The sequence below is a fragment of the Pogoniulus pusillus genome, chromosome Z, assembly GCF_015220805.1.
Source record: "Pogoniulus pusillus isolate bPogPus1 chromosome Z, bPogPus1.pri, whole genome shotgun sequence".
Taxonomy (NCBI): Eukaryota; Metazoa; Chordata; class Aves; order Piciformes; family Lybiidae; genus Pogoniulus; species Pogoniulus pusillus.
Genome location: NC_087309.1, coordinates 97,087,932 through 97,115,271, shown reverse-complemented (window position 1 = coordinate 97,115,271; position 27,340 = coordinate 97,087,932). Strand labels below are relative to the sequence as shown.

The 27,340-nt window shown below is 40.3% G+C and overlaps 1 protein-coding gene across 1 annotated transcript; it reads left to right on the top strand.

The window, feature by feature from the left end:
* Positions 1–1,472: 1,472 nt before the first annotated feature.
* On the top strand, positions 1,473–27,087 carry ZNF475 (zinc finger protein 475). Its single transcript, XM_064176710.1, has 5 exons — positions 1,473–1,537; positions 1,657–1,738; positions 11,360–12,268; positions 23,245–23,425; positions 26,697–27,087. The coding sequence occupies exons 3-5, from the start codon at positions 11,573–11,575 to the stop codon at positions 26,846–26,848; spliced, it is 1,029 nt and encodes a 342-aa protein (XP_064032780.1). The 5' UTR covers positions 1,473–1,537; positions 1,657–1,738; positions 11,360–11,572; the 3' UTR covers positions 26,849–27,087.
* The last annotated feature ends 253 nt before the right edge of the window (positions 27,088–27,340 follow it).

Here is a 27,340-nt window from a genome sequence, read left to right as displayed (position 1 = left end):
GAGTCTTTTAAATTGAAGTATTAGTCAGTTTGTTGCTCATAGCTATCAATCTGACTTTTTTTTTTTTAAGGAAAAAAATACGATTTGGGGATTTTTTTCCCTAATAATCTTGTACTCTAAATATTTCCCTTTCCATTTCCAGCCATTTGCATTGATACAGCTGATGTGGAAACAACTGTCTTATCTGTTTACCACTAACATGGAATCCATCTGAAATATTGCAATGAGGAAAAAAGACATAATTCTATCTTCTGAAGACACGGACGTGAGAATGTTTATAGAATGCAAGCATTTTTTTTTCTTTTTATAGCTTTTCCATTAGATCTACAAAGCAAAGCATAACTTTAATTTTAGTACTTCTTGAATTTAAACTCTGCAACTGCAGTACTATTATTTAGTATTGATTTACCTGTCTGTTAAATGTAGTCATCATAGATTTGTATGTGTCAAAGAATCACAGAATCACAGAACTTCGGAGGTTGGGAGGGAGGGTCCTCCAGAGATTATCGAGTCCAACTGGAAGCAAACTGTCTTGGGTGACAGAATCCACGGTGAGGGTGAGCATTTCTTTTTTTTTTCCCCATGTATTTTTCCTGGCATCATCAAAATACCCTGAAAATCCTGGTAGAGCCAGTCTGCATCTAAATTATATTAGGAGGCGGGAGCTCTGTTCCATGCTGACAGTAAATAGTGTGCAGTACAAACTGTATTTAATCCCAAAGGCTAGTGAAGGTTCTATGCCATTCACTTGTAATTCAGGAGTTATTAATTTATTTGCCATATGTGTTAATTGCTTGCCCTACTCGTTAAGCCAAATGTCAGTAGGCCTACTCCACTATCACTTCTGTCCTTGGCACACCAATGTTTTGTAATGCAACTCAAGCAGATAAAATAACCTCATCTTACTTCTCTGAAGGCCTTTCATCATTTTACTTTTTGTATCTTGGGCTTTGGAATTAAACACTATTTAGTAAGATTGACTTGGGATAAATGCCCTGGTAAAATGGTCAGAATGTGGATGTGGAAACCCATTTGCTTCACACCTGCCTTAGCAGCATTCCTGCCACACACAAAAAAAAATCAGTGCAAAATGGCACCTGGAGTTTGTTTTCAGCCAATCTCTGTTGCTTGGCAGGAGACAAATCATTGCTTCTGCCAAGACTGTAAGTGTAATGCCCGCCGTGCACGCTACGGTTTCAGTAACTTAAGCCCACAACGGTAGAATGGAAGAAGCTCTGTGAACACGACGCCGGTGTTGCCAGCACAAAACGCTTACCACATGGCCATTGGAGCCCGTCCAGTTGCAGCAGCTATTCATTGGCGTCTCCGAGCAGCCGCAGCCGAGGCTTGAGCTGTCCGTTCTGGCTCCTCCTTCCACCCGTCGGCCAATGGGCACCCGGGCGGCCGGTAGGGGCTGCGCATGCGTGGCCAGGTTGCCATGGCAGCCCTGAGGCGCTGGGGCCGGCGGCTGTGGAGGCGGCTGCCGGGGTCTGCCAGCCCAGCGACACTTCCGGGGGCTCTGGCCGGCAGGGCGCGGGTAGGCCCAACTGAAAGGGGAAAGTGGGGGTGGGGGGGACACCGAAATGCAGGTCGTGAGGGAAAATGTGTTCCAGGCACGTTCGCCTAACTGCTCTTCAACTCTTTTCTTCCATAAAGGGCAAACTGAACCAAAGGTAACATCAGAGCAGCGCAGATCTTGTGAAAATTTGGAAGTTTTGAGCTACTCTTTGGAGCGAAGGTAATGTTTAGGAAGGCATTAGTAATGCGATGCTTTGGACAGCCCCTTGAGCATCAAATCCGAATAAGCCTATGGAGTGTTCCAGGGCAGGAAGTCTGATGCGTACTTCAGTGAGGATGCACTGCGGTTTTCCTTAAATTCTGAAGTCCAGGCAACAACCCTGAATAGCCAAAAGGCACAGGCAGTTGGAATCCCCTGAGTCTAGATGACAGTCTTTATGTTTTTCACCCGATTTCTCTGTGAAACTCGGACAGTGGTACTGTTAACACACCTGGCCTGAACCTCAGTAAGCTAAGGACTAAGTAACACAGTCCTGTGTCCTGTCTTCATCCCATGACACCAGCACTTTACACCAGAGTACCAGATGGCAAGATTCCTGCAGATGTCAAGGGCCTGGTTGAAAATAAGTAGAAAGGTCGATGAGCAAATATTTGAGTGACTTTCTCCCCTCAGAGGAACAAGGTGGTAATAAATGGGTGTGCAGTAGTGCTTACTCCAAGGAGAATGCATTTATTCTTTGTAATTTGTTTCTGCAGAGGTTCACTTGACAAAAAGGGCATGAGTAAACAGCATTTAGCAAGTCAGATGTTCTAATTTCCTAATTGTTCCCTTTACTTTTCTTAGGAAGTAGACCCAATTTGTGTATGTGTATGTTTTAAGAGGTGGGATGATACACCTGGAATCAAAGGCGATCCTTTGGGTACCAAAACCTAGAAATGTTGCTTTGTAGAATGCAACTCTACCTGACATGTAGTTTCTGATTATCTGGTGTGACAGAAATTGCCTCCTTTAGCTGTCTTCCTGGAAGAAATGTGGTACTCCACAGCGATGAGAAGGTTTACTGTAAGAGTTAGACTTTTTTTTTTTTTTAATTAAATTTGTTGCTTGGAAAGCACCAAGTGAAACAGAAAACTTTTGTTGTCATTGCCAACTGATTTATCCTAAAGCTGATTATAAAATTTCTTCTTAAAATACTCTTTGTAAACTGATGATTCAAGTTACAAATGAACACTGTTGATTTTATGACATATGTGGGGAATTTTAAATTTACATTTACCTTTTTTTTTTGTTTGCTTAATCCCCTAGGACAGTGATCTGTAATAGGATGTGCACTGTTCTCTGATCGGGTGAAATTGCAGTTGCACTGCAAAGAGCTCAGACATATGTGGGGTTTTATACATCTTTGTATTTAATGTACATTACCTGAGGTTATTTCAGATGTATTTAACTGTGCACAGGGATTGTCACGGTAGTCAGATTATCTGAATATCCTGTTCATAACAAAAGTAGCCAAAACTTGCTTTTGGAAGTTATGGAGTCACTCACCAGCAGAAGCACTTTCTTTTTATTGAAAAAAAACGATTGAGGTTGATTTACAAAGTAGAAGTTGAGAACATTTACCCCTTCTAATTATTTTATCTTGCACAATGTAGCTCCATTAATGTGGATTATTGAGGAAAGTGTCTTTGCTGCTCTGAATCATTCTACACTATTAGTTACAGGCTGTTGGGACTTCTACATTGCCATCCTGATTTCCACTGGCTTGTGTCCATTTGTACAAGATGACATGCCTGGTGCCTATGTATTTTTATCAAATAGATTGATAAAGCATTAGGCATTTATCCATCCATGCATTTTTTCTCCCTAAAAGATCAACCTACTTTCTTGATACTCTTGCAAAATTTGTGCAAGTATACATAGCTCAAGTAGAGTTTTGTAAACGTACCTGCTTCAATATCTGCTTGCTCTCACAATCCTGTGCTGTGGGCAGGGTGAAAGTACACTGAGTCTACTCCTTATTTGTTGGATATCTGATATGCTTTCTGTGATTGCACAGACTTAACTATCAGAGATCTACGGCAGTAACTAATGGTTATTACGAATGTGATACATAATATCCACAATGTCACCCAAATTTGCAATATATTTATGCTGATTTTTCTACAAGATTAAGTGTGGAGGCGGTGTAACATTATTCATTTAAAATAGAAGATGAATGTGTTACATAATTGTATGTGAGTAGCCCTAAGGTTATCTTTACACCGGTAAGCTGCAGTACATTAATAAGCACAACAAGAAAACAAAGAACTCTGTAGAGCAGAAAAGATATATGAGAGAGAACAGCACTACTGGAGCAGGGTGGGGTTTTCAGGAAAATAAAAATAATTCTATTTTTATAATTCCTACCTCAGCCAATTAATACCCTAACCCCAAAACTAAGACATATATGTTGATAGCTAAGCATAATTTCCCTCTCTCCAAAGTAATGAAAGTAAGGTTTTTAGTAGAGGGATGTTAATGTCCAAACAACAAAGAAATAGCCAGCAGAGAAAATGTTCCCAGCCTGTAGTCTGAAGGAAATTATTAGGTCCCTTTACTCAGCACTTGTGAGGTGATATCTTATAATTTCTGATCAGTCTTGATTCTCCCAGCACAGGAGAGATATTAGTAAAATGGAGTAAGTTTATCAATAAGGGCTGCTGACATGCTTTGGGGGCTGAAGTACATACCATATGAGGACAAGCTGACAGCACTCAACTTGTTTAGTCTCTAGAGGATGGTGATAAACACAATTCACAGTTTCTATCTGTAAGCAGATAACTTCGTGCTGTATCTCTCAAATGTTCAGTTCTCACAGATACAATCTTTCATATTGGCTCTCCAAGGATCCAATACTCCAAGGATCAGAAAATAAAAATCAGACAGTAATCATGTTATAGTAGAAGCTGTTGTTTTACTGCAAGAATACCAAAGAACTAGCAGACTAGCTTTAGTCATAAGTAAGCAAGAAGTTGCACAGACAGGCAAAGGCCAAGGACAGCAAGACCACCATTGTTTACTCTATCTGTAATAGAAGAAGGGGTTGTTTATTGCTTATTTTGCTACTAAAGACATGGTAAAGGTGTAACTTCCACCATCTTGGAGCTGGTAGCTCTCTTTTGACTTCAGAGTCATCTTGCCTTTACTGACTGTTCCAAACTTTATCTCAAACGTGCCAAATTTTTAAAGTCTTCCCAGCTCTTAAACTCACCTACTGAGAGATCCTGGTCGCTTTCTCTGCTGCCACCAATCAAGCTGGAACTGCTCTTTTGTCATGTCATCTCATGTCAAGTCATAGGAGACTTTGTTCCTACTCAAAAGCCTTTTCATCCTTGCCATTCCCACTTCTGAATACAAAGGCAGAATTTCACTATATTCAAGCACAAGGATGTATTTTTGTCATTATCTTTGAAATTACAAACTTCGTATTTTTTCAGTGCCACTAAGAAGCACTGAGCTGATCCTAGTCTTTCATAAATATTCTGGGTGGTATCTTAAGCACATGGGCAAAGGTGGAAAAAAGAATCTGTCACCAGCTTCACGTGATTAGTTATCTGCTTGCCAGGCACACAAATATGTTTGTGTTGCTGGATTCACACTGTTTTGTTAATATTCACAAACTTGAATTTTCCAGGGACATTTGTGACACTTTCTTATTTTATAAAATCTCCAGTGAAGCTGAGATTTTTTTTTTTCCACAAATTGGAAAATGTGAAAGAACCAATCTGTGATGTGTACTGGAACAAATCTCTGTGAACAAGTATATTGTAGCTAGCCACTAAAAATTAAATTCTTGAGGGATATTATACTTAGCACTCAAAGTTAACAGCTCCTCCAGAATACTGGATAACAGTAATCTGTGGAAAAATATAGTAAATTATAAAGCTGTAGTATATTCTCATGTCTGAAGTAATATATGTTAACAGACACACAAAATCATAGCACTGGAATTTTTGTTTCAGATCAAAGAGTATTTTTCTTGCCTGGCTCCTACAGAATGTGTAGTTGTGAAATACCCAGTGGAAAAGCATTCTACAACCTAAGAAAGATGCAAAAGCTTACAAGCATTTTCAACAGTGCCAATTAGGCATCTAAGCTGCCTTCAAGCAAGTGCTACCCCATTTTAAATAAAGAAGTTTTGATCTCAGCAGCAATGTTCCTTTAGTGCAAAAAACTTTCACTCTGTATGACTAAAGCTACTTGTAGAATGAATTCCAAAGCCTTTACCTTGCTTTCCTTTTATAAGGCCTGCATTTTCTGACCTTAAATGATCACCTTATTTTGCAACTTGTCACTGCAGGAGTCTGCCAATTTCAAGCAGGTTGTGCACATGATTCAGTTGGATAGTTCAACAGTATGTAAAATTAAAATTTGCAAGTGGCTACTCCACTGCAAGGCTCTTTCAAAAACTGGGAAAATTTCCAAGAAGGGTGGCCTGTTGGATGAATCCATGTTGGGAAGCAGCCAAGCTCTTTAGGAGGATGACGGGAATGGAGAGCCAGGGAAATATTAAAGGGTCATGGAAGCAGGAGAGATGAGGGTTATTGGAGGGTCACAGGAAGAGAACATCAGAAAGTTCAGCTACATTTCAGAGAACTTCTGAACTTTGCAGAGTCCTACTTATGTCCTATTTATTGATTTATGTCAGAACGATACTTTCTGCTACCTGAGAGAATTCTTAAAGCAACAGCAAATGTCTGACTGCTTGCCACATGAAGAATATTAGGTGACTAAATTAGGTTACCTTAAGAATTAATCTGTTAATAAAAGATGCTATAAATAAACTATTAACAATATAATGTATTGTTAGATTTCCAAGTTTGCTATTGTAAATACTTCATGAGAGAATTATGCTTCCTTGTGGGGATTACACCATTTGGTCTACATTTATTCCTGCCAAGCTGATCGTTACTATTTGGAAACTTACTATGAATTCAGAGTGAAGTGAAAAGGCATATGAACAGTTCAAATCTTCATTTCTAAAGCTTTGTGGTGAAGATGGAGAAGTTAATCCAAATTGGGATTTAACATTTCTTGTTGAAACATTTTTTAAATATTTTTCTTTTTGAAATGTTGCAATATGACATTTAATAAAGCAGGAAAGTAGGGTTGGTCATTGCATAGAGCTGTGGGAAAACATTCTTCTCTGCAGCTTCACTGATTGCAATACTTGAAAAACAATCTTGTGAACTTCAATGACGGGGCACTCACAACTAACGGATAAATTCAATGTAACTAAAAGCAAGTGAAATGGTACAGCTAGCTCAGCAGCAGGCTGAGAGCTTCACTTCATCCAAAGTAGAACAGAATTGCAAGAATGCAAATAGCTTAACACATCTCTTATCTTCCAGTCCCCAGGAGGGAACTGGAACCCTTGCACCTTTTTTCAAGCTTATCCTAACCAGATATTGCAGTGATAGCATTATTATCCATGCTTCAGTAATGCTGCATTCTGTAGCACCAATGTGTGATTTGACCTATGCATGCAAGTGGAAATGTCTTCCTTGAAATGGCCTTCTTCATATATTCTTTCATATCTGTGTTGGAGCTTGGAAGCAAAGTTCACATAGATGTTTGCCATTTCCTGTATGCAGCCCTTTTCTGAAGACTGACCCTCTCTGTTTTTCATCTCTCTTTTTTTCTCTCATGTAAACAATTCCTCAAACTCTATTATAAGGTCATTTTATAAGCTTGGATTCCTTGATGGAATTGAACAAAACATTCTTGCACTAGCTTGGGGATAAAACTGTCTGTTTCCAATGAATCCTCAACACTACTGCTTTTGACTTAGCTAGAATTCCACATGGAGTCATCACAGCTGAAAAAGCCCAGAGTTTACCTTGTGGAAGAACACACTGCATGAAGCTTCCTGCTGCCAGGACACAACTATACTTGTTCAATGGACAAAACACAGGAACAGTTGTGACAATCTGGAGAATCTGTTTAAGTATAGCTTATGAATGCTGCCTACTATGACAGCCTCTCCATGTGCTATTGCATCAGTTTGTAACCTCCATTTAAACTGTATGGCTGGCTTACTGTCACTGATTACATCTGCCAGCACAGAAAGGGACAAGAGAAATCCTTACACCAAATAAACACAGTTAAAACAAAGGTCACAGCACTTTCAAGCTTCTACATCTCAAAGAAATATCCCTTGGACATGTTTGACTCTCTCTAAAGATGGGAACAACTGATTCCCTCATTTTAACAAGCACTATTTTTTAAAAAGTAATGAAAAGGATTTGTGAGAAGTACTTGCTTGAGGAAGCTCTTTGGAGAGGTCATCTGTCATTACAAAATCAGGACTTGCATAACAGAGTTATGAGAATGTATGTGTGGGTTGCTCTGCCTGAGGAAGTGTGTGACAAGCTGCTGAGATAGACTAAATGAAAGGGGAAACATAGGACTCCAAAATGGTGGTGTTCAAATGCAATAGCCTAGTGGTAACCCAGCTGTGGATCAGGCTGTCACTGTCAAAAGAGAAAAAAAAAATATTTGGGCTTGCAGAAAGATTCTGGTTAATTCAGTACCTTGGATTCAAGAGTTCCTGGCTATGTAAACCATTATTTATGCAAACCTCCACTTCACTTCGAGAAGTTTTCCCTTTGTTTGCCTTCAGTGTTATACATGGTGTTGTGCCATTCTGCCTGTTCATAAAATTTCTTGTTTGTGACACCACAGCTGTTGTTATGTGGGTCATTTAATAAAGGACTTTCATGTAACTTAGACTAAATTTACATTCTGAAAGAAAAGTTATTTCAACTGTAACACCTAACTCTATTGTTTTGTAAATTACAAATGTCTCACATAGCTTCAAATGAAAAGCAGCAAGCAACAACTTTTTGCACTGCAATAATACCTGGAGATTCTGGACTATGTAAAAAGACAAAGGAAAACAACTCAATATAAAAGGACAAAAGATACAGAAAAAGAGAGATGAAGTGATCTGCTGAACATAATATACAAAGTCAGAAAGACTAAGGTGCTATATTCTAGCACCTCAATACTAAATTAGTCTAGTCACAGGATTTTCTAAGAATGATCCTGAAGTCTGCAGTAAAGGAAGTATTTTTTCTCCCTTTCACTGGGTTTTCATTATATTTAAATATAAAACAGGTGTCAGAATGGACCAAGCTGACATCTTGTGCTTAGTGTCAGAAAGCCTTGCTTCAGGCCTTCCAAATTAAATGTTTTCTATAAGGTTTCAGATTATTCTTTAAGGGAGAGCAAATTTAATTAAACCAACATCTTAAGCTCTATCTTGTTTCAGTTTCAGAGATCTGTTAAGACAAAGTACTGGAACATAAGCTAGACAAAAAATATTGCATAATTTGCAGTATCTTAGTATTGGATCTGTTTTTTTGCTGAAAGATAAAGGGAAAAATACTTCTTATATTTCCAACAAAATTTTTTAGCAAATTAACCACACATTAAACCCCTCACATTTTCCCAGTTCAACATTAAGTTTTCTCCACAGCCCCTGGCTTAGAGTCTCCTTGAGTAGTCCTGGACACTAATTTTTTCCCCTTAGTTGTGCAAAAAATAATAGTTTATTGTTTGATTAAACCCAAGATAACTGAGATGTAGGAAATCAATGTTTTTTCTACATTAGGATGCTTCATCTTGTCATAGGTGAGTAGGACCCTAGTTTTGATACATCCTCCTGTCTCAAGAAATGATACACAAACTGTGAACACAACACAAATATTGGCATGTGCCCCCACTTCTGTCAGCTTCAGCAGTTTGTAAATTTGCAAAATCCAACTTCATAGCGGGATGGCTTAAATGTCTTATGAGTAATGCACACTTAAAAACATCCAAGTATAAAGCTTGTTTCATCACAGGATCAGGTGCACCTACATCAAGCAGTAAATCCTCTCCCATACTATCTGCATCTCAGAGGCTGACGGTTACCTTCACTAAGTGTGGATGCAGACAGTTGAAAGAACAAGGCAAGAATACTCAAAATGGAATACACCACATTAAAAAGCCACTGTTTTCTGATGTAAGCAAATGTTCTAGAACTATCTGTGAATTTTCTAACAAAATAACAAACTACTTAAGGTGTCTGCTGTGATGAGACTATCAGCCTACTCAAAGGCTTCTGTAATTTTCCTCTGACATATTTAAATGCCCACTCATTTCTTTGGATCTAATTATCTTCCTCAAAATGTTATAAAAAAAGTCCAAAATTCACTGCTGCCAATAGCAGTCATTGCATACTTGACAACTGAGGAGATCCTGCATATAATTATGCAGCAATTAATTTTATTTAGTTACCTTTATTTAAGTTTATGGCAGTGTTGCCAGAGAATGATGAAGACTAGTTCTAGTGGCCTAGCAATTTGTTTGTGTGATTATGCTCTCCTCTGTTCTAACATAAGAAAGACTTCTTTTGAGTTGATTGAAATTATAACTTTATGTAAAGGAATTATAACTGCTACTAATTAAAATATATGAATCACAGAGTCATAGAATGTCAAGGGCCATAAATGGAACTAGTTAAGGTTTATTTACAGCCTCTAATTCGGTCAGGAAAATCTTCAGAGGATGCTTATGGACAAATTTACAGATTTAGGAGAGTCAGAAAATGAAAAAGGCTAAGCTACAACACAGCTTTCCTCAGTTACAAATCAGGCTGAGCAGAGAATCTAAGGGAACAGCAGACTTTACTCACAGAGGTGAGATAGGGAATTGGCGATGATCCCTGGTGGATTTCTCTGATGGCAGCCTCTCTCAAATGCAAACAATATCCAATCATATGGATCCATGCAGCAGAAGTTGAAGGTGGGTGGAAAAAACCACCAAACTCAGAAGTGTCTCAGGCACTTCTTCCACAAATATTTGTGGGATGGTGCTGCTTCAGTGGCACAGGAAAGAGCCAAACTGCTAGCCTCTGCCCCAGCTTGGAGTAGTGAGCATTGAGACCAGCTGCAGTGCAGCCTGAAAGAAGCACGGTCCTGGTGTTGCTGGCAACTCTCTCAAATGGACCTAGGGACTTGCCAAACTTGCAGACTTGTGGGTAGAAACTGTGCAAGAGTAGGACTACACAGGATGGTGCAAAAATGGGAGCCCATCCAAAACTTGGGATGGTGCAAAACAGGAGCTGTGCAAAGGTGGGAGCTGTCTAAAGGTGGGGACTGTCCAAAATGGGAACTCTTCAAGTGGGAATTCTGTAAAGGTGGGAACTCTGTCAAGGCTGGAATCCCATGTTTTTTTTCTCACTCTATTTATGCTCTTTCTAGACAAAGTGCCCACTAGCCGTTTAGACTGAGTGTGAAGAACCCAGTCAACCACCAGCTGATTCCACATGGGTCAGTACACATGTGGAAAAGGCACATTTTGCTGTTTCCCCCTTCAAGCCTGTAAGGTGGAAGGGGGAGAGCAGTTTTTTGTGCCATCTTTCCATCTTTCCCCATTCAAACTTCCTAGAGATGGGGGGGAGGAGGCAGAAAGAAGTGTCCCACAACACTTAGAAATTAAAGACTGTGTCAGAAATACAAGTTCTGTCTGTAACTGGAAATAAAGTGTGTTTGCTGTACTCATAACCACATATATTTCATTAGCTCCTGTTTGTCCAAAACTATCTTCATGACTTTACACCTTCTGACACTAGAATTCCAGATGTACATTTTTTTAATTGACCATTAGGGGTAGGATATATTTGATGTTATTTGTCTCCTACTTAAAAAGATAACAGAGTAGTGAAGTAAATTGATCTTTGTGATAAACCACTGTTTGGTACACTTTACAAGAGATATGATAGATAGTAATATGTACTGGTTTAATTTATTTCAGGATAATGTAAAACCAAAGGGCAAGACAGAACCACACAGAGATCCTGTTTCCCCACTGAAACCACCATTAGGTGCAGTTTTTCAGCTTTGAAGTCCCTACTATATTCCATCCCATGAAACCTGATTACAAAGATGGAGCACTGTGCTGAATAACAGATTTTCCCAAGCACTTCATGTGTAGAAGAGAGAAGTTTCTTGAAATCTTGTACTCCTCATGGAGGTAAATGTCAAGAAAAAGGTGGTGAACAAAATCTGCGATCCTGTGCCATGTACTGGAGAGGCCCCTGCCTGTGTTTCTCACATCTTGCCTTCAGAGCAGGTTCCACCATCTAACGTGTCAGAACTTCTCAGAATTATTCCCAGAGTAGCACATCTAGAAGCTGAACCCCAGAAGAGGCGGCCAGCCACTGCAATAATATCAAAAAGGGCAAATTCTTCAAACATGTCTGGGGCACCACTGAATCGGCCTGTCATCCCACCAAGAAGACCTTGTTTGAGAATATGCTATATCTGTGGCAGAGAATTTGGGTCACAGTCTCTTTCTATACATGAACCTCAGTGCTTAGAGAAGTGGCGTACTGAAAACAATCAGCTGCCAAAGCATCTCAGAAGAGCAGAGCCCAGGAAACCAGAGGTCCTTGCTAATGATTCCTGTAGACTTACAGCTGACAATGAGGCAGCTTATCATAGTGCTCAAGCCCAGCTCCTGCCCTGTGGAAACTGTGGCCGAACCTTCCTTCCTGACCGTCTCATTGTGCACCAAAAATCTTGTAGAGGAGGTAGCAGTAGTGTGGGACTGCCAAGTTCTAGCCTCCATAAATCCAACAAAGGCCCAGGCTCTGGGTATGGCTCAGCGGGTGAAAATCCATCCAAGACCTGTCAAAGAAAGAGTGGGACTGCATTAGACAAGGTAATTTGCTAAGTACATGCTGTATGAGAGGATGTGAATGAATTTTGATGTTAGACACTCCAGAGGAAACTGGGTTCCCATCAAACTTAAAATCACATTCCTTCAGAAGGGTTTTTGAACAAATGTTTCTCTACTGAGTAGTATGCAAAAGAAAGGAGAATAGTCTCTATGTGTAAAGGGATCTACCCATTCCTATTTCTTTTTATTCTCCTGTATTTCCTATATTTCCCATATTTCTTTTGATTTTCCTGATGAAAGGGTGTTGTTAGGTCCTCTGGGTTCTCTGGTCCTATGAGGGTTGTGTGCCCAACAGGGACTATTCTGTGCAGTAACTCCCTAGGAGACTCTGTTGAGCAACTTAGGAAAGCTTTGAGTGTTATATTTTAGCAAATATTAGGTATTTTTATTTAGTTACCATGAAATGCAGTGTTTTTTATCCAGTAAGCACTCCAATGATTTTCATTTTTTACTGTTATTCTTAACCTTGGCATGGAACATGAGTTTACCGAGGACTGCATGTTCAAAGGCAGCAACTCAGAGTGTAACAACAACAAAATAAGTAAGACTGCACATTTCTTTCCGCTGAATTTGATTCAAGATCCAAGAATAAAGAAGCTGATTCACATTAACCAAAAGCTACACAAAGTTTTGGAAAATGGCATATTTTTTTCTGCATTTGTTTCTGTACAAGCTGTCTTTTGGCCAGGAGTTTTGTAAAAAGATAGATGTCTAAATTTAGGCACAGTGTCTAAAATAAAAGGATTTTTTTTCCAGTGGGGTTGGGTTGCTGATTGCCTACATTACTTCTGAAAACAAGATTCATCTTCCTCAGTCATGAAAGGAATGCAGTGCTATGCAGGGCATTTTAAAAACATTTTATAATTCAAAGTATGCCATATTTCAGTTTTCCAGCTGCTGAATTAAATGGAGATGATAGCAATACTCTACCAAATAAGAGAATAAAGACAGTGTGTGGCATTTTTTTGTCATGCTATTTAAGGCCACTAATTGATGGATATTGGCAAATTAGGTCCATTCCTCAGGTCTTTAATTAGCAAATTTCAAACAGCTTACTAAGTAAAAAGTACTGCACAGTTGCATCTACAGCTGTAAGAAAGGAAATGTCCTTGTTGTATTACACTACACCGTATCATTTACCAAAGAACTGGCATTGTTCTCGAGGCAAATGTTCAATGAAAAGCATGGGTGTGAAGTGGAGAGTTTTGTCCATCACAAATAGTTCAGTATGTTTAAAAAAAGAGTCAGAGGGTGGGGAAATGTCCATAGCTAAGATGTCATAAAACACATCTTGAGTGTGGTTTGGCATTGAGAGTGACTCTGTAAAAATGCTGCCCTCTTGCACAACACATCTGCTCCCTGTGTGGATTCAGTCACATCTGCTGACTTGTTGAATAACAACATTATTACCACTTTTTACTTCTGTGAGTTCTGCAGAGCCAGAATGAATTCTCTTCAAATCTGTTCCTCCTTCTGTGTGAACAACAGGTTTCTTCATTTGCTTCCAAGTAGTAACAGTTCATCAGGTGCAGTAGTTCATCAGGTGCAGCACAGCTAATGAGGCTGCATACACCTGCAGGTTGTAATTAACTCTGAATGACTTCATTATTAATGTTAACTTTCAGGGAGCATTGATGGATTTTACTTCTCTGAGGTGCTTTACAGAATCACATAATGGTAGGGGTTGGAAGGGACCTCCATACATCACGTAGTCCAACGCCCCTGCTAAAGCAGGTTCACCAAGGGCAGGCCATGTGGGAATGTATCCAGAGGAGACTTCACAACCTCTTTGGGTAACCTGCTCCAGTGCTGTGTTACTCTCACAGTAAAGAAGTTTTTCCTCATGTTGAATTAGAACTTCTTGTGTTCCGATTTGTGTCTGTTGCCTCTTCTGCTATCACTGGGCACCAGTGAAAATAGATTGGCTTCATCTTCTTGGTATCCAGCCCTAAGATATCTGTAAACATTGGTCAGGTTTCCATTCAGCCTTCTCCAGGCTAAGCATCCTCCTGTCTCTCAGCCTTTCCTCACAGAAGAGTGTTCTGTTCCCTTAATTATCCTTGTAGCTTTTCGACTCTGTGCAGTAGTTCCTTCTCTCTCTTATGCTGAGAAGTCCTGAACCAGACACAGTACTCCAGAAGAAGCCTCACTAGGGCAGAGTAGAGAGGCAGGAGAACCTCCCTCAACCTCCTGGTGACAGTCTTCATAATTCACCAAAGGATACTGGTGGTCCTGTTGTCTGTGAGGGCACATTTTTGTCTCCTGGTCAGCCTGTTGTCCACCAATTCTCCTAGATCCTTTTCCCCAAAACTACTTTTCAGCAGGTTAGCCCCCAACCTGTACTGATACATGGAGTTGTTCCTCTGCAGATGTAGTATTCTACACTTGCCCTTGTTGAATTTCACACAGAATCACATGACATTGCTATGTTTGGAAAATATTTTTAAGATCATTATGCCCAACCATTGTCTAACTCTGCCAGGGCCACTACTACACCACTGTATCTAGACAGCTTCTAAATACATCCAGGGATGGTGATTCAGCTACTTCAGGTCCCTTTTTCCAAGCAGCTTTTCAGCCACCCAGCCCCAAGCCTGTAGCATTGCATGGGGTTGTTGTGGCCCAAGTGCAGGATCCAGCAGTTGGCCTTGTTGAAGCCCATGTCATCCAACTTGTCCAGGTCTCTCTGGTGAGCCTTCCTACCCTGCAGATCAACATTCCCACTTAACTTGGTGTTTGCAAACTTACTGAGACTGCTCTCAATCTCCTTGTCCAGATCATTGACAAAGATATTAAATAGGAGTGGCCCCAGCACTCCTGGGGAGCACCATCACTCCTGGGGAGCACCACTGGTGACTGGCTGCTAGCTGAATGTAATTCCATTTGCAACCACTCTCTGTGCCTGCCCATACCATGTTTGATCCAGCAGAATGTATACCTGTCCAGGCTTAGGGCAACCAACTTTTTTCATCAGGATGCTGTGGGAAACACTGTCCAAGTTTTTACTGAAGCCCAGATAAACAAAGCTCACAGTCTGTCCCTCATCCATCGAGCAGGTCAACTTGTCATAGAAAGGCATGAGGCTTATTAAGCAGGACTTGACCTTCACAAACCCATGCTGCCTTACTGGTTTGCATGATTGTCTTGTGAATGGTGAATGGCACTCCTCCCCTTGAACAGAGTAAGCGTATGTCAATGATGATCTTGATTTAGTTGATCCTGCAGCTGTGAAGGGAGAGACAGCTCCAGGACAGAGGTACACAGCAGGATTTCTTCAGTTGTAAAGTTATGGTACCCCTTATTTGGTGTACCACACAGTTAGTCAGATCTTTATTTTTAAAATGAGGAAAATCCAGGGGTTTAATTCAGGACATCTTTCATGGCATTGATTAATTTGACAGGAGTATTGCATTTATATAAGGATCAGGGGACTTTGTTGTTTGGGCTTAGGTTTCGGGATTTTTTTTTTTTTTTAATTTTTTTTTTTGTGTGGAGGGTGTTGAGTTGTATCTTTCCTCTGAGATTCTGTTGAATTAGGACTTGAAAGAGGTACTTAACTCACTGTCACAGTGAGTTCATCTGTTAGGTGAGACATGGACTGCTCCAAAGCTTTCCTGCAAGACCAAAGCAGGTTGCCATTTCATTCCACTACTGGTATTTTTTAACAGAATTAATAATCAGCTGAGTAGCTGTTGAGGTGAACAAAATGAAGACTATAGAGGAGACCCAGACCTTGCCCCTGTTCATAGCAAATCTGCAGTCTTTCTGTTAGCTTAGTGCTTTTCAACATCCTTCAGTGTGTGTGTTTTCAAAACTTCCAACTAGAGATGGAGATCCTCACACAGAGAATTTAAACCTATGGAAAACAGGCTTCCTTTTTCCTCTTGTTAGAAGCAGTTTGCCAGTCACAAATAGCCCCTGGGATCACCAGATATTTCTTTCACTCCTTCCATTCCCATCTCTGCCTTTAATGCATACCTCTGTACAAAAGGACAGCTCTAAAAACAAAGCTGTGCTGTCACTCAGCATGACCTGAATAGGCTGGAGAGTCCAGTGGGAAAAAACCTAATGATCACCCCCAGTAATTTTGCAGATGACAGCAAGTTATGTGGGAGTGTAGGAAGGCTTATCAGAGGGATCTGGACAGGTTGTGCTGAGACCAATCATAGGAACTTCAACAAGGCCAAGTGCTGAGCCCTGCACTTGGGCCACAACAACACCATGCAATGCTACAGTCCTGGGGCTAAGTGGCTGGAAAGGTGCATGGGAAAAAGGGACCTGGGGTATTGAATGACAGCCAGCTGAACATGAGCCAGTAGTGTCTTCAGATGACCACGAAGGGCAACAGCTCTCTGGTCTGCATCAGGAATAGTGTGGCCAGCAGGACTAGTGATTGCCCCACTGCACTTGACACTGATGAGGCCACACCTTGAGTATGGTGTTCAGTTTTGTGTGCCACGGTATAAGAGACATGGCGGTGAAGCTGGTGAAGTGTTTTGAGAATAAGCCTTCTGAGGAGCAGCTGAAGGAGCTGGAATTGTTTAGTCTGAAGAAAAAGAGGCTGAGGAGAGGCCTTTCTGCTCTCTACAACAACCCAAAAAGTGGTTGTGGATAGCTGGGTGGGGTGTTGGTCTCATACACCACAACTGAATGGACAAGTGGAAATGGCATCTAGTTATGGCAGGAGAGACATTAGAATAAACTTCCATACTGAAAGGCTTATCAAACACTGGAACAGGCTGCCCAGGGAATCGGTGAAGTCACCAACCCTGCATGTATTTAAAAGTCATGTACATATAGTGCTCAAGGATATGGTGTAGTAGTGATATTGGTAAATTTAGATAATGGTTGGGCATGATGATCTTAAAGGTCTCTTCCAACCATAGTGATTCTGTCTCTCCAGCCCTACAGGGGGTGGAGACTCTACAGTCTCCATAAACCATCTTTTCCACTAACCATTCTCACTCTCAGAATGCAGGAATGCATCTGAGTTAATCATGTCTGTCTGTGTAAAGCAAACAACAGCCTATGCTTAAGAGATTCTCAAGGGTCACATCAGTTCAGAAATTTTGTTTTGGATTCTGCCATGATGCTCTAAACAATAGAAGTGATGTCTGGAGCTGCTGAAACTCAGACTTCAACTAGGGAAGCATGTGATTTTTATTCATTCATAGTCCAAAATGTCTGCTGTATGTAAGTCAGTTGTTACTGCCTTGCTGTGGATATATGTGTTACAGTTTTTTGGACAATAGATAACAAGTGATCCTAAAATCCTTTCAAATGAAAAAAATATATATCACTAGCATCTGGTGCTGCCATCTGCTGTTTCCTTATAAAGCTAACCACCTAAAAGCAAATTTTCAATTATCTGCCCTTACTGTATTAAAATGCATTTAATTTAACACAGCATAAGTTTTAAGAACTTGTGTAACAACAAAATGTTGATGTTGTATTTTGTTCTAGCATAAAGTCATCAAGTAACTTGCAAAAATGAAAACTTCTTCAGATCATATGTAATTCTAATGGTAGTGGGAAGTCAATAGTAAACTTTGCCTCTGTTGCAGTAGCTTTGAACATCTTCTTGGGAGAACACTGACAATTACACTTGCAAATATAGAAAGTAAATGAGGGTGAACAGTGAAAGGATGATTGGAATGGAACTTACTGAGTATTATTTGGAATGACTGAACTTTCTGCCTTTGTGCTTTTACACAAATGTCATGTTCTTTATATTGGTGCATTCCTTTGAAAAGAGAATGCCAGGAGTAACCAGGATATTCTAGTGCTTCCAGTGCAGTCAGATCTTTAATTACTTGCATCACCTGGCAGAATTGCCTTCCTATTCAGGGAAATTTCATACACAGGCATTCAATCAGTCCTGGTGTGAATCTGCTGTTGCATCAGGGCAATGGCTCTAAGCACCCCAGAAGGCTGCAAAATGCACCTTTGGGTGGTCCTGAGAACCACACCACAGCTTGTTACTGTCCCTCATGCAAAATGCCTCCCATATTCCAGAGAGGAATGTGTGAAAAGGGCTGCTTTTGTACAACATAATGCTGTTGCTAAGTGTTTGTACCAATCTTTTCCTGAATTTGTGGAGTTCCTGCAGTGATTCAAGCCTATGACAAGAGCTGTGGCCTAGAGCAGTTCTCCTCTTCTCCCATTAAAATAGATGGATATTTAAATGAATAAGAAAAGTGGGGTACATGTAGTCCAGAATGACAAACAGTTTTGGAGGGGAGTTTGGAAGTCATTCTTATTGGCTGTATTTAAGAAGTTAAAAGTTTTGTGCAGTATGGGAGAGTTTGACCTCATATAACACCGTAACAGCAGCCTGGGGCTAACCTCAAGTAATGTCAGGTCTATTGAAAATACGCAGTTGCATGTCCCTCTGAGCTAAATAACTTCATTCATGGTCATGCAGACATACTTAGCAGTCTTGGAGAAAAAAGAAAATAGTGAGACACCAAAGGAAAGCCTAACTGAACTGTTAGGTATTTGTAGGTATTTTTATAATAACACATATCCTTGGGAACAGACCTTCGCTACAACCCTTTTTAAAACTGAAAAACAAAGCAGTGAGCAGACAGCCTAGCCACTGGCCTGTGAGTAGTTTGGGTTGGAAAATTGTGGTGACTCCAAAAATAGTTTAGTTTCAAACTGCAGGGCTCCAGATGGGACGCTTGGGATAGGCACTCTCTGAAGAGAAGAAGAAATTAAGGACAAATATCATCATCTGTAGAAATTCCAAATAAAGCTTATCATACTTCAGATTCCACAGCTGAGCAACAGAAGAGCTGTTACTGCCAGTTGTAAGACTATTCTCCTTCAGGTTTTCTTTTTCAGCTTTTTAACATGTGTGTATTTGCAGAGAGAGATTTGTGTATATAGTTTTATTTGTGGTGATGGTTCAAACTTAATACATTTCTGGAAAAAATAACTGCATTCTTACAGTGATCTGATTCCTTTTCATTAATTCTGGTCTCTGCTATTGTTTCTGTCCAGTTTTTAATTAAGGAAGTTACACAGCAGATATTTCTCCTTGAACAGATTTTTGAAACTTTTTTTTTTTCCTCCAACAAATAAGATCAAGTTATGAATCAATTCCATCTGACAACTTTGGAAAACAGAATTCTTTATTTAGCTGCAGGCTTGGGTTTGCTCAGTCACAGCACAAAACTCACCTATAAATGCTCTGTCAGGATTTGGAGGGGTGACAGTACTGCTCATTCAGTCTTTAGGTTTTCAGATGAGACTACCATGGAGACCACCTCAGAAATGTGGAAATGTGGAAATGTATCCAGATAACACTGGATGGAGATCCAAAACTTTGTCTTGCAAGTCCCTGACAGCTGTTCAATAGTAGGACATCACCATTACTTTAGGACAAGTGTAATGGATTAGAACAAGGCAGTCAGATTAAAGGCTATCTCCATTCACTAAGGAAATATTTCTAAGATAAGAATTTATTTTATCAGTGATATTTCTGTGTTTCTATTGAATTTATTGGTAGTGTTTAATTTTTTAAAGATATTTTTCACCTGTCTTATATCAGGACTGTACGTGTGTTGCGGAAGGGGTTCTCTATACCTACGCCTATTTGGTGGAGGTGAGAAATTAATTTGAGGCTATATAAATTTAATATAAAAATATAATTTATTAAAACTAATATTTATGAACTCTTGCCACCCCCAACCACTGTGTAATAATATTTAGTTCTGTGCAAGGTTATGAAAACAATTTAGGATGGAATATATACAGGGATCTGGTTAATAACTAGTAAAACATTTAACTATAAACAGAGAGAGATTTCCCTTTGGCTTAGTGCCGCTTGGGAACTTATACTATTTGCCCAGCAGGGGCTGAAACTCTTTCTGCTCTAAGGTAGAGGTAACTTATATTACAGAAGAATCAAAGCTTTTCTTCTAAGTGTGGCTATTAATTATTGATCACCCTCCCGGGGCTGTGTCACAGCCTGTGCCCAGTGTCTGGATTTCCAGGGGCTCTGCCTGTGGACTCTGTGGGGCTGGAATCTTCCCAGCTTGAGGGGGAAATGATAAATCTTCCCAGTCTCTGGGGTAAACAGGTTTCTTTCTCTAACCTTTGTTCCCTGGCGTGGGATGGTCTCTGCCTCGATGCTGCTGTTTCTTCTTCTGCATACTATGTCCAGGGATCATCAGCTGGCAGGATTCCAGGAACAGGAGGAAATTGTCCATGCTGGCTCCGGCACGGTCCCTTCACATGGGTTTAGGCCATGTGTGTGTGTATGTGTGTGTTGGCAGACAGTCTAGAAGTCTGCCTTCCTGGTTCTCTTACCAGGCTAAAGCAGCAGGCATACTGTGTGCCAGGCTGCTGGGAGACTGAGCTCCGTAGATAAATCAAGATCAGGATCAGGTCCTGATAGTAATATAGCTTGCAGATATGCAAGCCTCCTAGGAGGCTATCGGGTGCAGGCTTGGATGAGCTTCTGCATATAAAGTACGCAGTCAGGTTAGCTGCGTATTGAAATTAATGCACGAGGTCTGTGCCTCAGTGAGCTGCAAGTGAGGGCCAGACTTTGTGTCTGGGCCTTGCAGGTGAGTCAGGGCAGCAGGACACTGCAATGTGGGTCAGAGAGCTGAGCTGAACAGATCTGAACTGAGCTGAGTTTGAACACGTGGTGCTCTTGTGCACCCCTCTTTATAGACTGTGGGCCAAGATTAATGTGCCCCTGTGGCCATCAGAGTGGCCAATCAGGTTGGCAGTCAGCCAAACCGTACCATAATAGGCAGGAGCTGTTTGCCTGGACTTTCTCAAATATGGGGATCACATGGGCAGACCCCAGGGATGCACGAGTTGGGTGTGTGTTTGTAACACAACCTGTTTACAGCCAGGGGTCCTGGCAGAAAAACATGTCCAGGCATGTAGGGGCATAAAGAAGCCTCTGTTTGGGCCTACAGGCCCTCCACGACAACGTGTCCTTGAAGCTCTATATTGGATTTTGTTATACTATCCCCATATGGTGCAGAATGTGCTCTAGGATTGCTTTTCCCCCCTCTAGTATTATATAAAGAGTCCCTACAAACTCATTATGTATCAAGCTACTCTTTCCTACATTTCAGCCAACAAATTATCTATTTTACCGCATGCCAGGAACTTAGCTTAATGAAAACTAGGGAGGAAAATGTATTCTCAAGTGTTTTCACACCTAGCATTTGTTTAGAGACACATTCTAAAATGCTATAAGCATACTCATAGCAAGCATTCATGCTGGAACAAGTTCCCTGACCTAAAGAGTGTGGGCTACACATGCCTATTTAAAGCTTTTCAGAGCCCGTAAATAAACATACACTGCCTTCAAAAGCTGAAGTAAGGAAGTAGACTAAAACTGATAATGAAAAATCAGAGGGCATTCTCAAAACAGCGGTTGCTATATTCATCTGTGAAGAGGAAGTATATAAAATACCTTGTTATCAAAGATGGCTAAGGAAATTCCATTTGAAAATTAAGAGGATTGAAATGTCCTTGGAAAGACTGTCTTTGGGTAAGTTATATTTCAATTCACTGTGAGAACTTTCCAGACGAAATCCAACTTTTCCCAGCAAAAATACACTTTGTAGTGTAGTGTTTCTTCATGTAATTGAGTTTACATGTGTGATACAGGAAAGAAAGCTTATGCAGATTGCTCACTAATGACATTTTCAGACTGCAGCATAAGTGTGACAGGAGCTGCCCAGAATTTCTTGAATACACCGATGGGCTGACAGAGTCATAAATACTGGAACAGGTTATGCTTTGTTGTATACAGCAGCAAGGAAAGAAATGAAACCCTCACCTCCCTTGTTTGAGCGAGAATGGCTTCCCATGTTTGGTCTGGCACAGTTTTCCTTCTGCCTTTAGGAGGGCAGGGAATAGCTCGTCTCTTACTGGTATTCCACAGTCAGAAGTGCAAGAAGTGCTGGCAGTTGTGAGACCCATCAGCATGCCTCAAAGTGCTGTTTCTGCAGTAGGTTCTTATGCTACTCATGGAGCAGAGCTAGTACCAACATCACACCTAGCCTAGGACATGCTTAAGGACACACTCAAGTCCATAATTTGCAATACCACAGTCATTATGTATTTTTCGAGTTTAGAATATGTATTTGTGAAGTTTTGGGTGAAGGATCTTTTTCTTCCATTGAGCTGTTTTTCTCTGTGAACAAAAGCACATCTGCAGTGCAGAAACAATGACTTGCTTAGAGTCCAGCTCTCTCCTCACTGCAGTCACTGGGAAAGTTCTGAGGCCTTCAGGGTAAACAAGAAACAGTTCCTATTTTACCCCCCTGTCTGGAAATATCCTGGATCAATTTTAATCCTTCAAGGTTGTGAATTCCAGCAGCTAACTGATGTGTGGCAGAAGTAACACAGGATTAGGGATCACAATCACACGCTTGAGACAGCTACCCTCAACTGTCCAACTTAGAGATGCTATGGCTGGACACAGTGCTTTAACTGTGTTTTTCCTGGAGATGGGTGTCTTTCTGCTATTGCGCTAGATTCCAGCCATTCAGCTGAGGAAGCTTTTGTTGCTGCTTTCTGTGGTTTTTCTGCTTGGTGGCTAAAAATGGGCTTCCACATTTAAGAGGGACCCGGTCCAGCAGTAATCTGATCAGGCAGAAGAGTTGTTTCCACAGACTTGCTGGTGTGAAAATAACAGAACTAAAATCTACATGGGTAACTACACTAGTAATTAATGACACATATGGATTTTCAGCCCAGTATCTGCAGAGGAAGCCTGCATGTGGCCAGTTAATGAAGCAGTATCTCTTACAAGTTCAAGACTGAATGCAGACAAAGGTAAACTACTAGAAACATTTACACTCATTTCACAGATGTGAATTGGTTTCTTAATCTACATTGTTGTTTTCATCCAGAGTTGTTCTGATTCAGAATTAATGCTGAAAACTACATTTATTCTTCTTCACAATTTTTACTTGCAGGCAAAAGTGGTAAGACGGCCACCAACAGTGATTTGTTACATTTGTGGTCGTGAGTATGGAACAAAATCTATTAGTATCCATGAGCCACAATGCCTGAAGAAATGGCACCAGGAGAATGACATGCTACCCAAACACTTGAGAAGGCCAGAGCCCAAAAAGCCTGAAGTCAGTTCCATACAAGGTGAGCTACAGACCAGATAAGAAAATGGAAAGGGGAAAAAAAGAGCATGGTTTGGGTTTAGCTGTTTAGTATCTCTTCCTGTTTTTTTTATGCTGCATCCATGAGAAGTAAGAAGAGTCATTGCTCTGTGGGACATATCTCCAGAGACAGTCTTCTTCATATGTCAGTATGTTCTGAACCAAACCAGAAAAAAGGTTAGCAGCCTGCTTCACAGTGACATCCCTACCTTTTGACCACTTTCAACAGGCATATTTTAAAATGGACAAAACCAGCCAAGAATAATGTTCAGACCTGACACATATAATCATTAAAATAAAATATTATTCTGATAACATAAGGATAGTTACTTCAGACAGGTTCTATGCCTATGATGTTTTCTTACAGAAATGCATGACTGTAGCTCTTAACAGTGGTAGGTACTGAGTGGCCTCAAAAATAGGAGTTCTGTGGTAAAAAAAAGAAGTGAAATACTAGATGTGTGATGACTGATAGAAAATACAGTATTTTTTAAACCTACCTGTAACATATCCTGCTCTTCCAGGTTTTTATTAAAATATATAGGTAAAAATGCAGTAATTTTTTACAATTAACATTGTTAGTGGTCCCTTTTTATTTACAATCCTTAGAGTCTTTCTTTGTGAGGTGTGACAACATAAACACAACGGAGAAAAAAATATATGCAGTATAAAATAAACACTTTGGTTTTGCCAGTTGTGTATGTTTCTGCTGTGGGATCTGTATTTTAAGATTCCTAGATCAGACCTCTTCAAATCAATGAAAATAGATGCACCCAAGAGAGCTGGGCTCCCAAATGTATCCAAAGGGTATGCACTCACTGTAACACCAAAATGAAATCTTACCTGTGCTTTGCCTGGAAGTTGCTGCCAGGACTTCCCAATTCCCACCAAAAATAATCTCACCATTTCATCTGGATGCTTTCCCTGGCCCCATCAGATGGTCTACTTTGAGCTAGTTTGAAGCAGCCTTGGACCACTTGCTCACAGGCAGTTAATTCACCCACTATTTTTATTATTCCCCATAATTTCCTGCAGCTTCCCCTAATGTCTGCAAAAGTAGACAAATTCTCGTACAACTCACTGTGAAAAACTCATACACTGGATCACTTTACAGCAGTACATTGAAATATGTCCCCAGAAGACACACACAGAAGAGAGTGGGATCAATGAGAACACTAACCATCTGTTCGAAATAATAATTACAGCCCAAATAACATCATATCAGGGCTTGGTCGACAGATGCCAAGCAGCAAGAGTTGAATCTGAAGTAAAAAGCAGGTTCAAAAGACATTTTCAGGTTATTTTCTCTTCTGTTTTTTAAGCTCCTTAATTATCACATGTTGTTTGGTAAAAAGATGGAGAAAATGAGAATTCCATCTGAAAGAGGAAGATGCAAAAGGACAAATCAGGTTATTTTGAAATAAACTGTTCTTGTTTTTAAGGAGTGGAAGCACTGAAAGAAGGCTCCCAGATAATGAATCAGAAAATTGTCTCATTTATGCTGTGAGTCATATCGGGCACCATGCATCTCCTACGAGGTGTTCTGTGGCCACGGTTCCCCAGGGGACACTGACCTGCTTCCAGCATCTGTCCCTAAATGCCTGCTGATGCAATTCTAACCAGTTCTGTAGCTTGTGTTACAATTGTTGTTCCCTCTGAAGTTACCTCATGGTCCTGGCCTGAAGAAAATAATATCTGTGTTGTTCTTTTTTTCCGTAAGACTTACTCTCAATCATCTGGTAAATGCTGTAAGTGACCTTAAGACCACATACGCATACTGCATGTCTCAGTCTTTCGGCTTAGGGAAGAAGGATTACCCCTGTTGTTGAATGGAACAGGCAGTGTTCAAAAAGCCCTCAGAAATATTAACTGCTTACATAAAACTTTTTATAACTTTCATAAATCTGTTTTTTCTGAAAACTTTAGTGTCACAGGAAGACAACCACTGCCCTGATTACACGGTGCTTTGTTTGTGGAATGCCTAACACATGCCTGCAAGGAGAAAGTAATTTCCCTCTCTCTTTTTTCTATTTCATAAACTTTCCAAAGTACAGAAAATACACATTCATTTCCTGCAAGCAAAGGGGATATTTGTCTCAGCCAAGAAAAGAAACACTACTTGGTTGCTCTTCTAACAAAAAGAACATTAGGAACAGGCATATTAAAAGATCTAAGGCTTATTGCGGTTATGTGAACCATTGGATATGAATCATATTAAAACTGTATGGGCCTTTAATGAAGAGCTCTATCGTGTGCCAATGACAGAAACCATAGAATATTTTTGAGTTCACAAACCCTTTTCTCTTAGAAATTGCTGCTAACAGTTAAAAAATAAACGCAGCTTTTAAGTCTTTTTCTGTACCATCATGCCTTTTGAGAAGGGTGAAGCACAAACGTCTTCAAAGAGAGCCATGCACTTCAAATCTCAAGATCTAAATCTGGGTATTAGGCAACCTACCAGGCCTTTCTGGAAATCAGTTTGAAACACTACTATGTGAAAGTTCATTTCAAGATGAAAGTAAACAAGAATTTTTTCTTTTATACTCAAAATCTTGAAAATACATCTGATGTGAGTATTTGAAGAATGCTCCTAAGCTTTCAGAGCAGTTATTCTTCCCACAGTGGAAAATAACCAAGGGTAAGACGGAATTAGGGTTTAGATGACAATAGATGCATCAGTGCAATGACCTCACTGGAAGCTGTGGCTTAAAAGAACCACAGGTCTCATCTGTAAGGTTTTTGATTTACCTAAAGCTTTACTTCACTTATTGGCAAAGCTTGCATAGTGCTCAAAAGGAAGAAAATTGGGCCCCTTGTCCAAAGCATTACAGAGAGCATATTCTCAAATGTGGTAAGCTCCCACCCATTGCCATGGCCAGATAACACATGCTCATTAAACAAAACTTGAGATAAAGCCAAAAAGTGAAATTTGCTGATAATAGTATGTATGCAAAGATGTTAATAATTAGCTGAGAATGCATATCATAACACACAGCATGATGTTTTCTCTGCACTTTCATACAATACAAAGTGATTCAGCTAGAAGTTAATTTAATTCAACCCTTGGGACAAAAAGCAGTCTTTTTTATATTTTTTTTCTTCTTTCTTGTCTTTCTTTTTCATTTGCAAAAGCAATATGGTTTGGTTAAACTGAAAGGCTCAGTCAACAGGTATTTCCTGAAAATATTTTCCATAAAGAGTTGAATGTGGGTCTCCAGAATGAAAGCTGATACTTTCTTTTTTTAATTTTCCAGCCAAAGGTTTCTATGATCTCGATACTTTAAATGAGGCTGCCTGGACCAGTGCCCAGAACCAGCTAGTTCCATGCAATGTTTGTGGGCGTACTTTTCTTCCAGACAGACTGATTGTCCACCAGCGGTCGTGTAAACCGAAACCTGCAAAGTGAAGTGGATATAGCATACATATGCACACATGCATGCTCTCTCTTTCTCTCTGTCTCTCACACACGATGTGTCTATGCGTGCATGAATATGCACAATCATTTTCCCATATCTTTCAGCCAAACAACAAGAGGATTAAAATCCAGCTGGAGAGCCATGGCCATCAATCTGCAGTGTGTTGTCAGATCATGTGATACAAAAGCTATGTCAGGGGAAATTTAGGCTCGAGGTGAGGAGAAAGTTCTTCACTGAGAGAGTCATTGGCTACTGGAATGGGCTGCCCAGGGAGGTGGTGGAGTCGCCATCCCTGGGGCTGATCAAGGCAAGATTGGACGTGGCACTTGGTGCCATGGTCTAGCCTTGAGAATTATGGTAAAGGGTTGGACTTGATGATCTGTGATGTCTCTTCCAACCTTGTTGATACTGTGATACTGTGATACTATGAAAAGCCACTAGAGCAAAATCAGTAGTTGTTACTGTAGTGTAAGGTCAAATAT

Excerpts from the sequence above, each read along its gene's own strand:
- ZNF475 (XM_064176710.1), top strand. The coding sequence starts at position 11,573 with ATGGAGGTAAATGTCAAGAAAAAGGTGGTGAACAAAATCTGCGATCCT. Across the intron at positions 12,269-23,244 it reads GTGGGACTGCATTAGACAAG|GCAAAAGTGGTAAGACGGCC; the intron begins GTAATTTGCTAA and ends TTTTACTTGCAG. Across the intron at positions 23,426-26,696 it reads TGAAGTCAGTTCCATACAAG|CCAAAGGTTTCTATGATCTC; the intron begins GTGAGCTACAGA and ends TTAATTTTCCAG.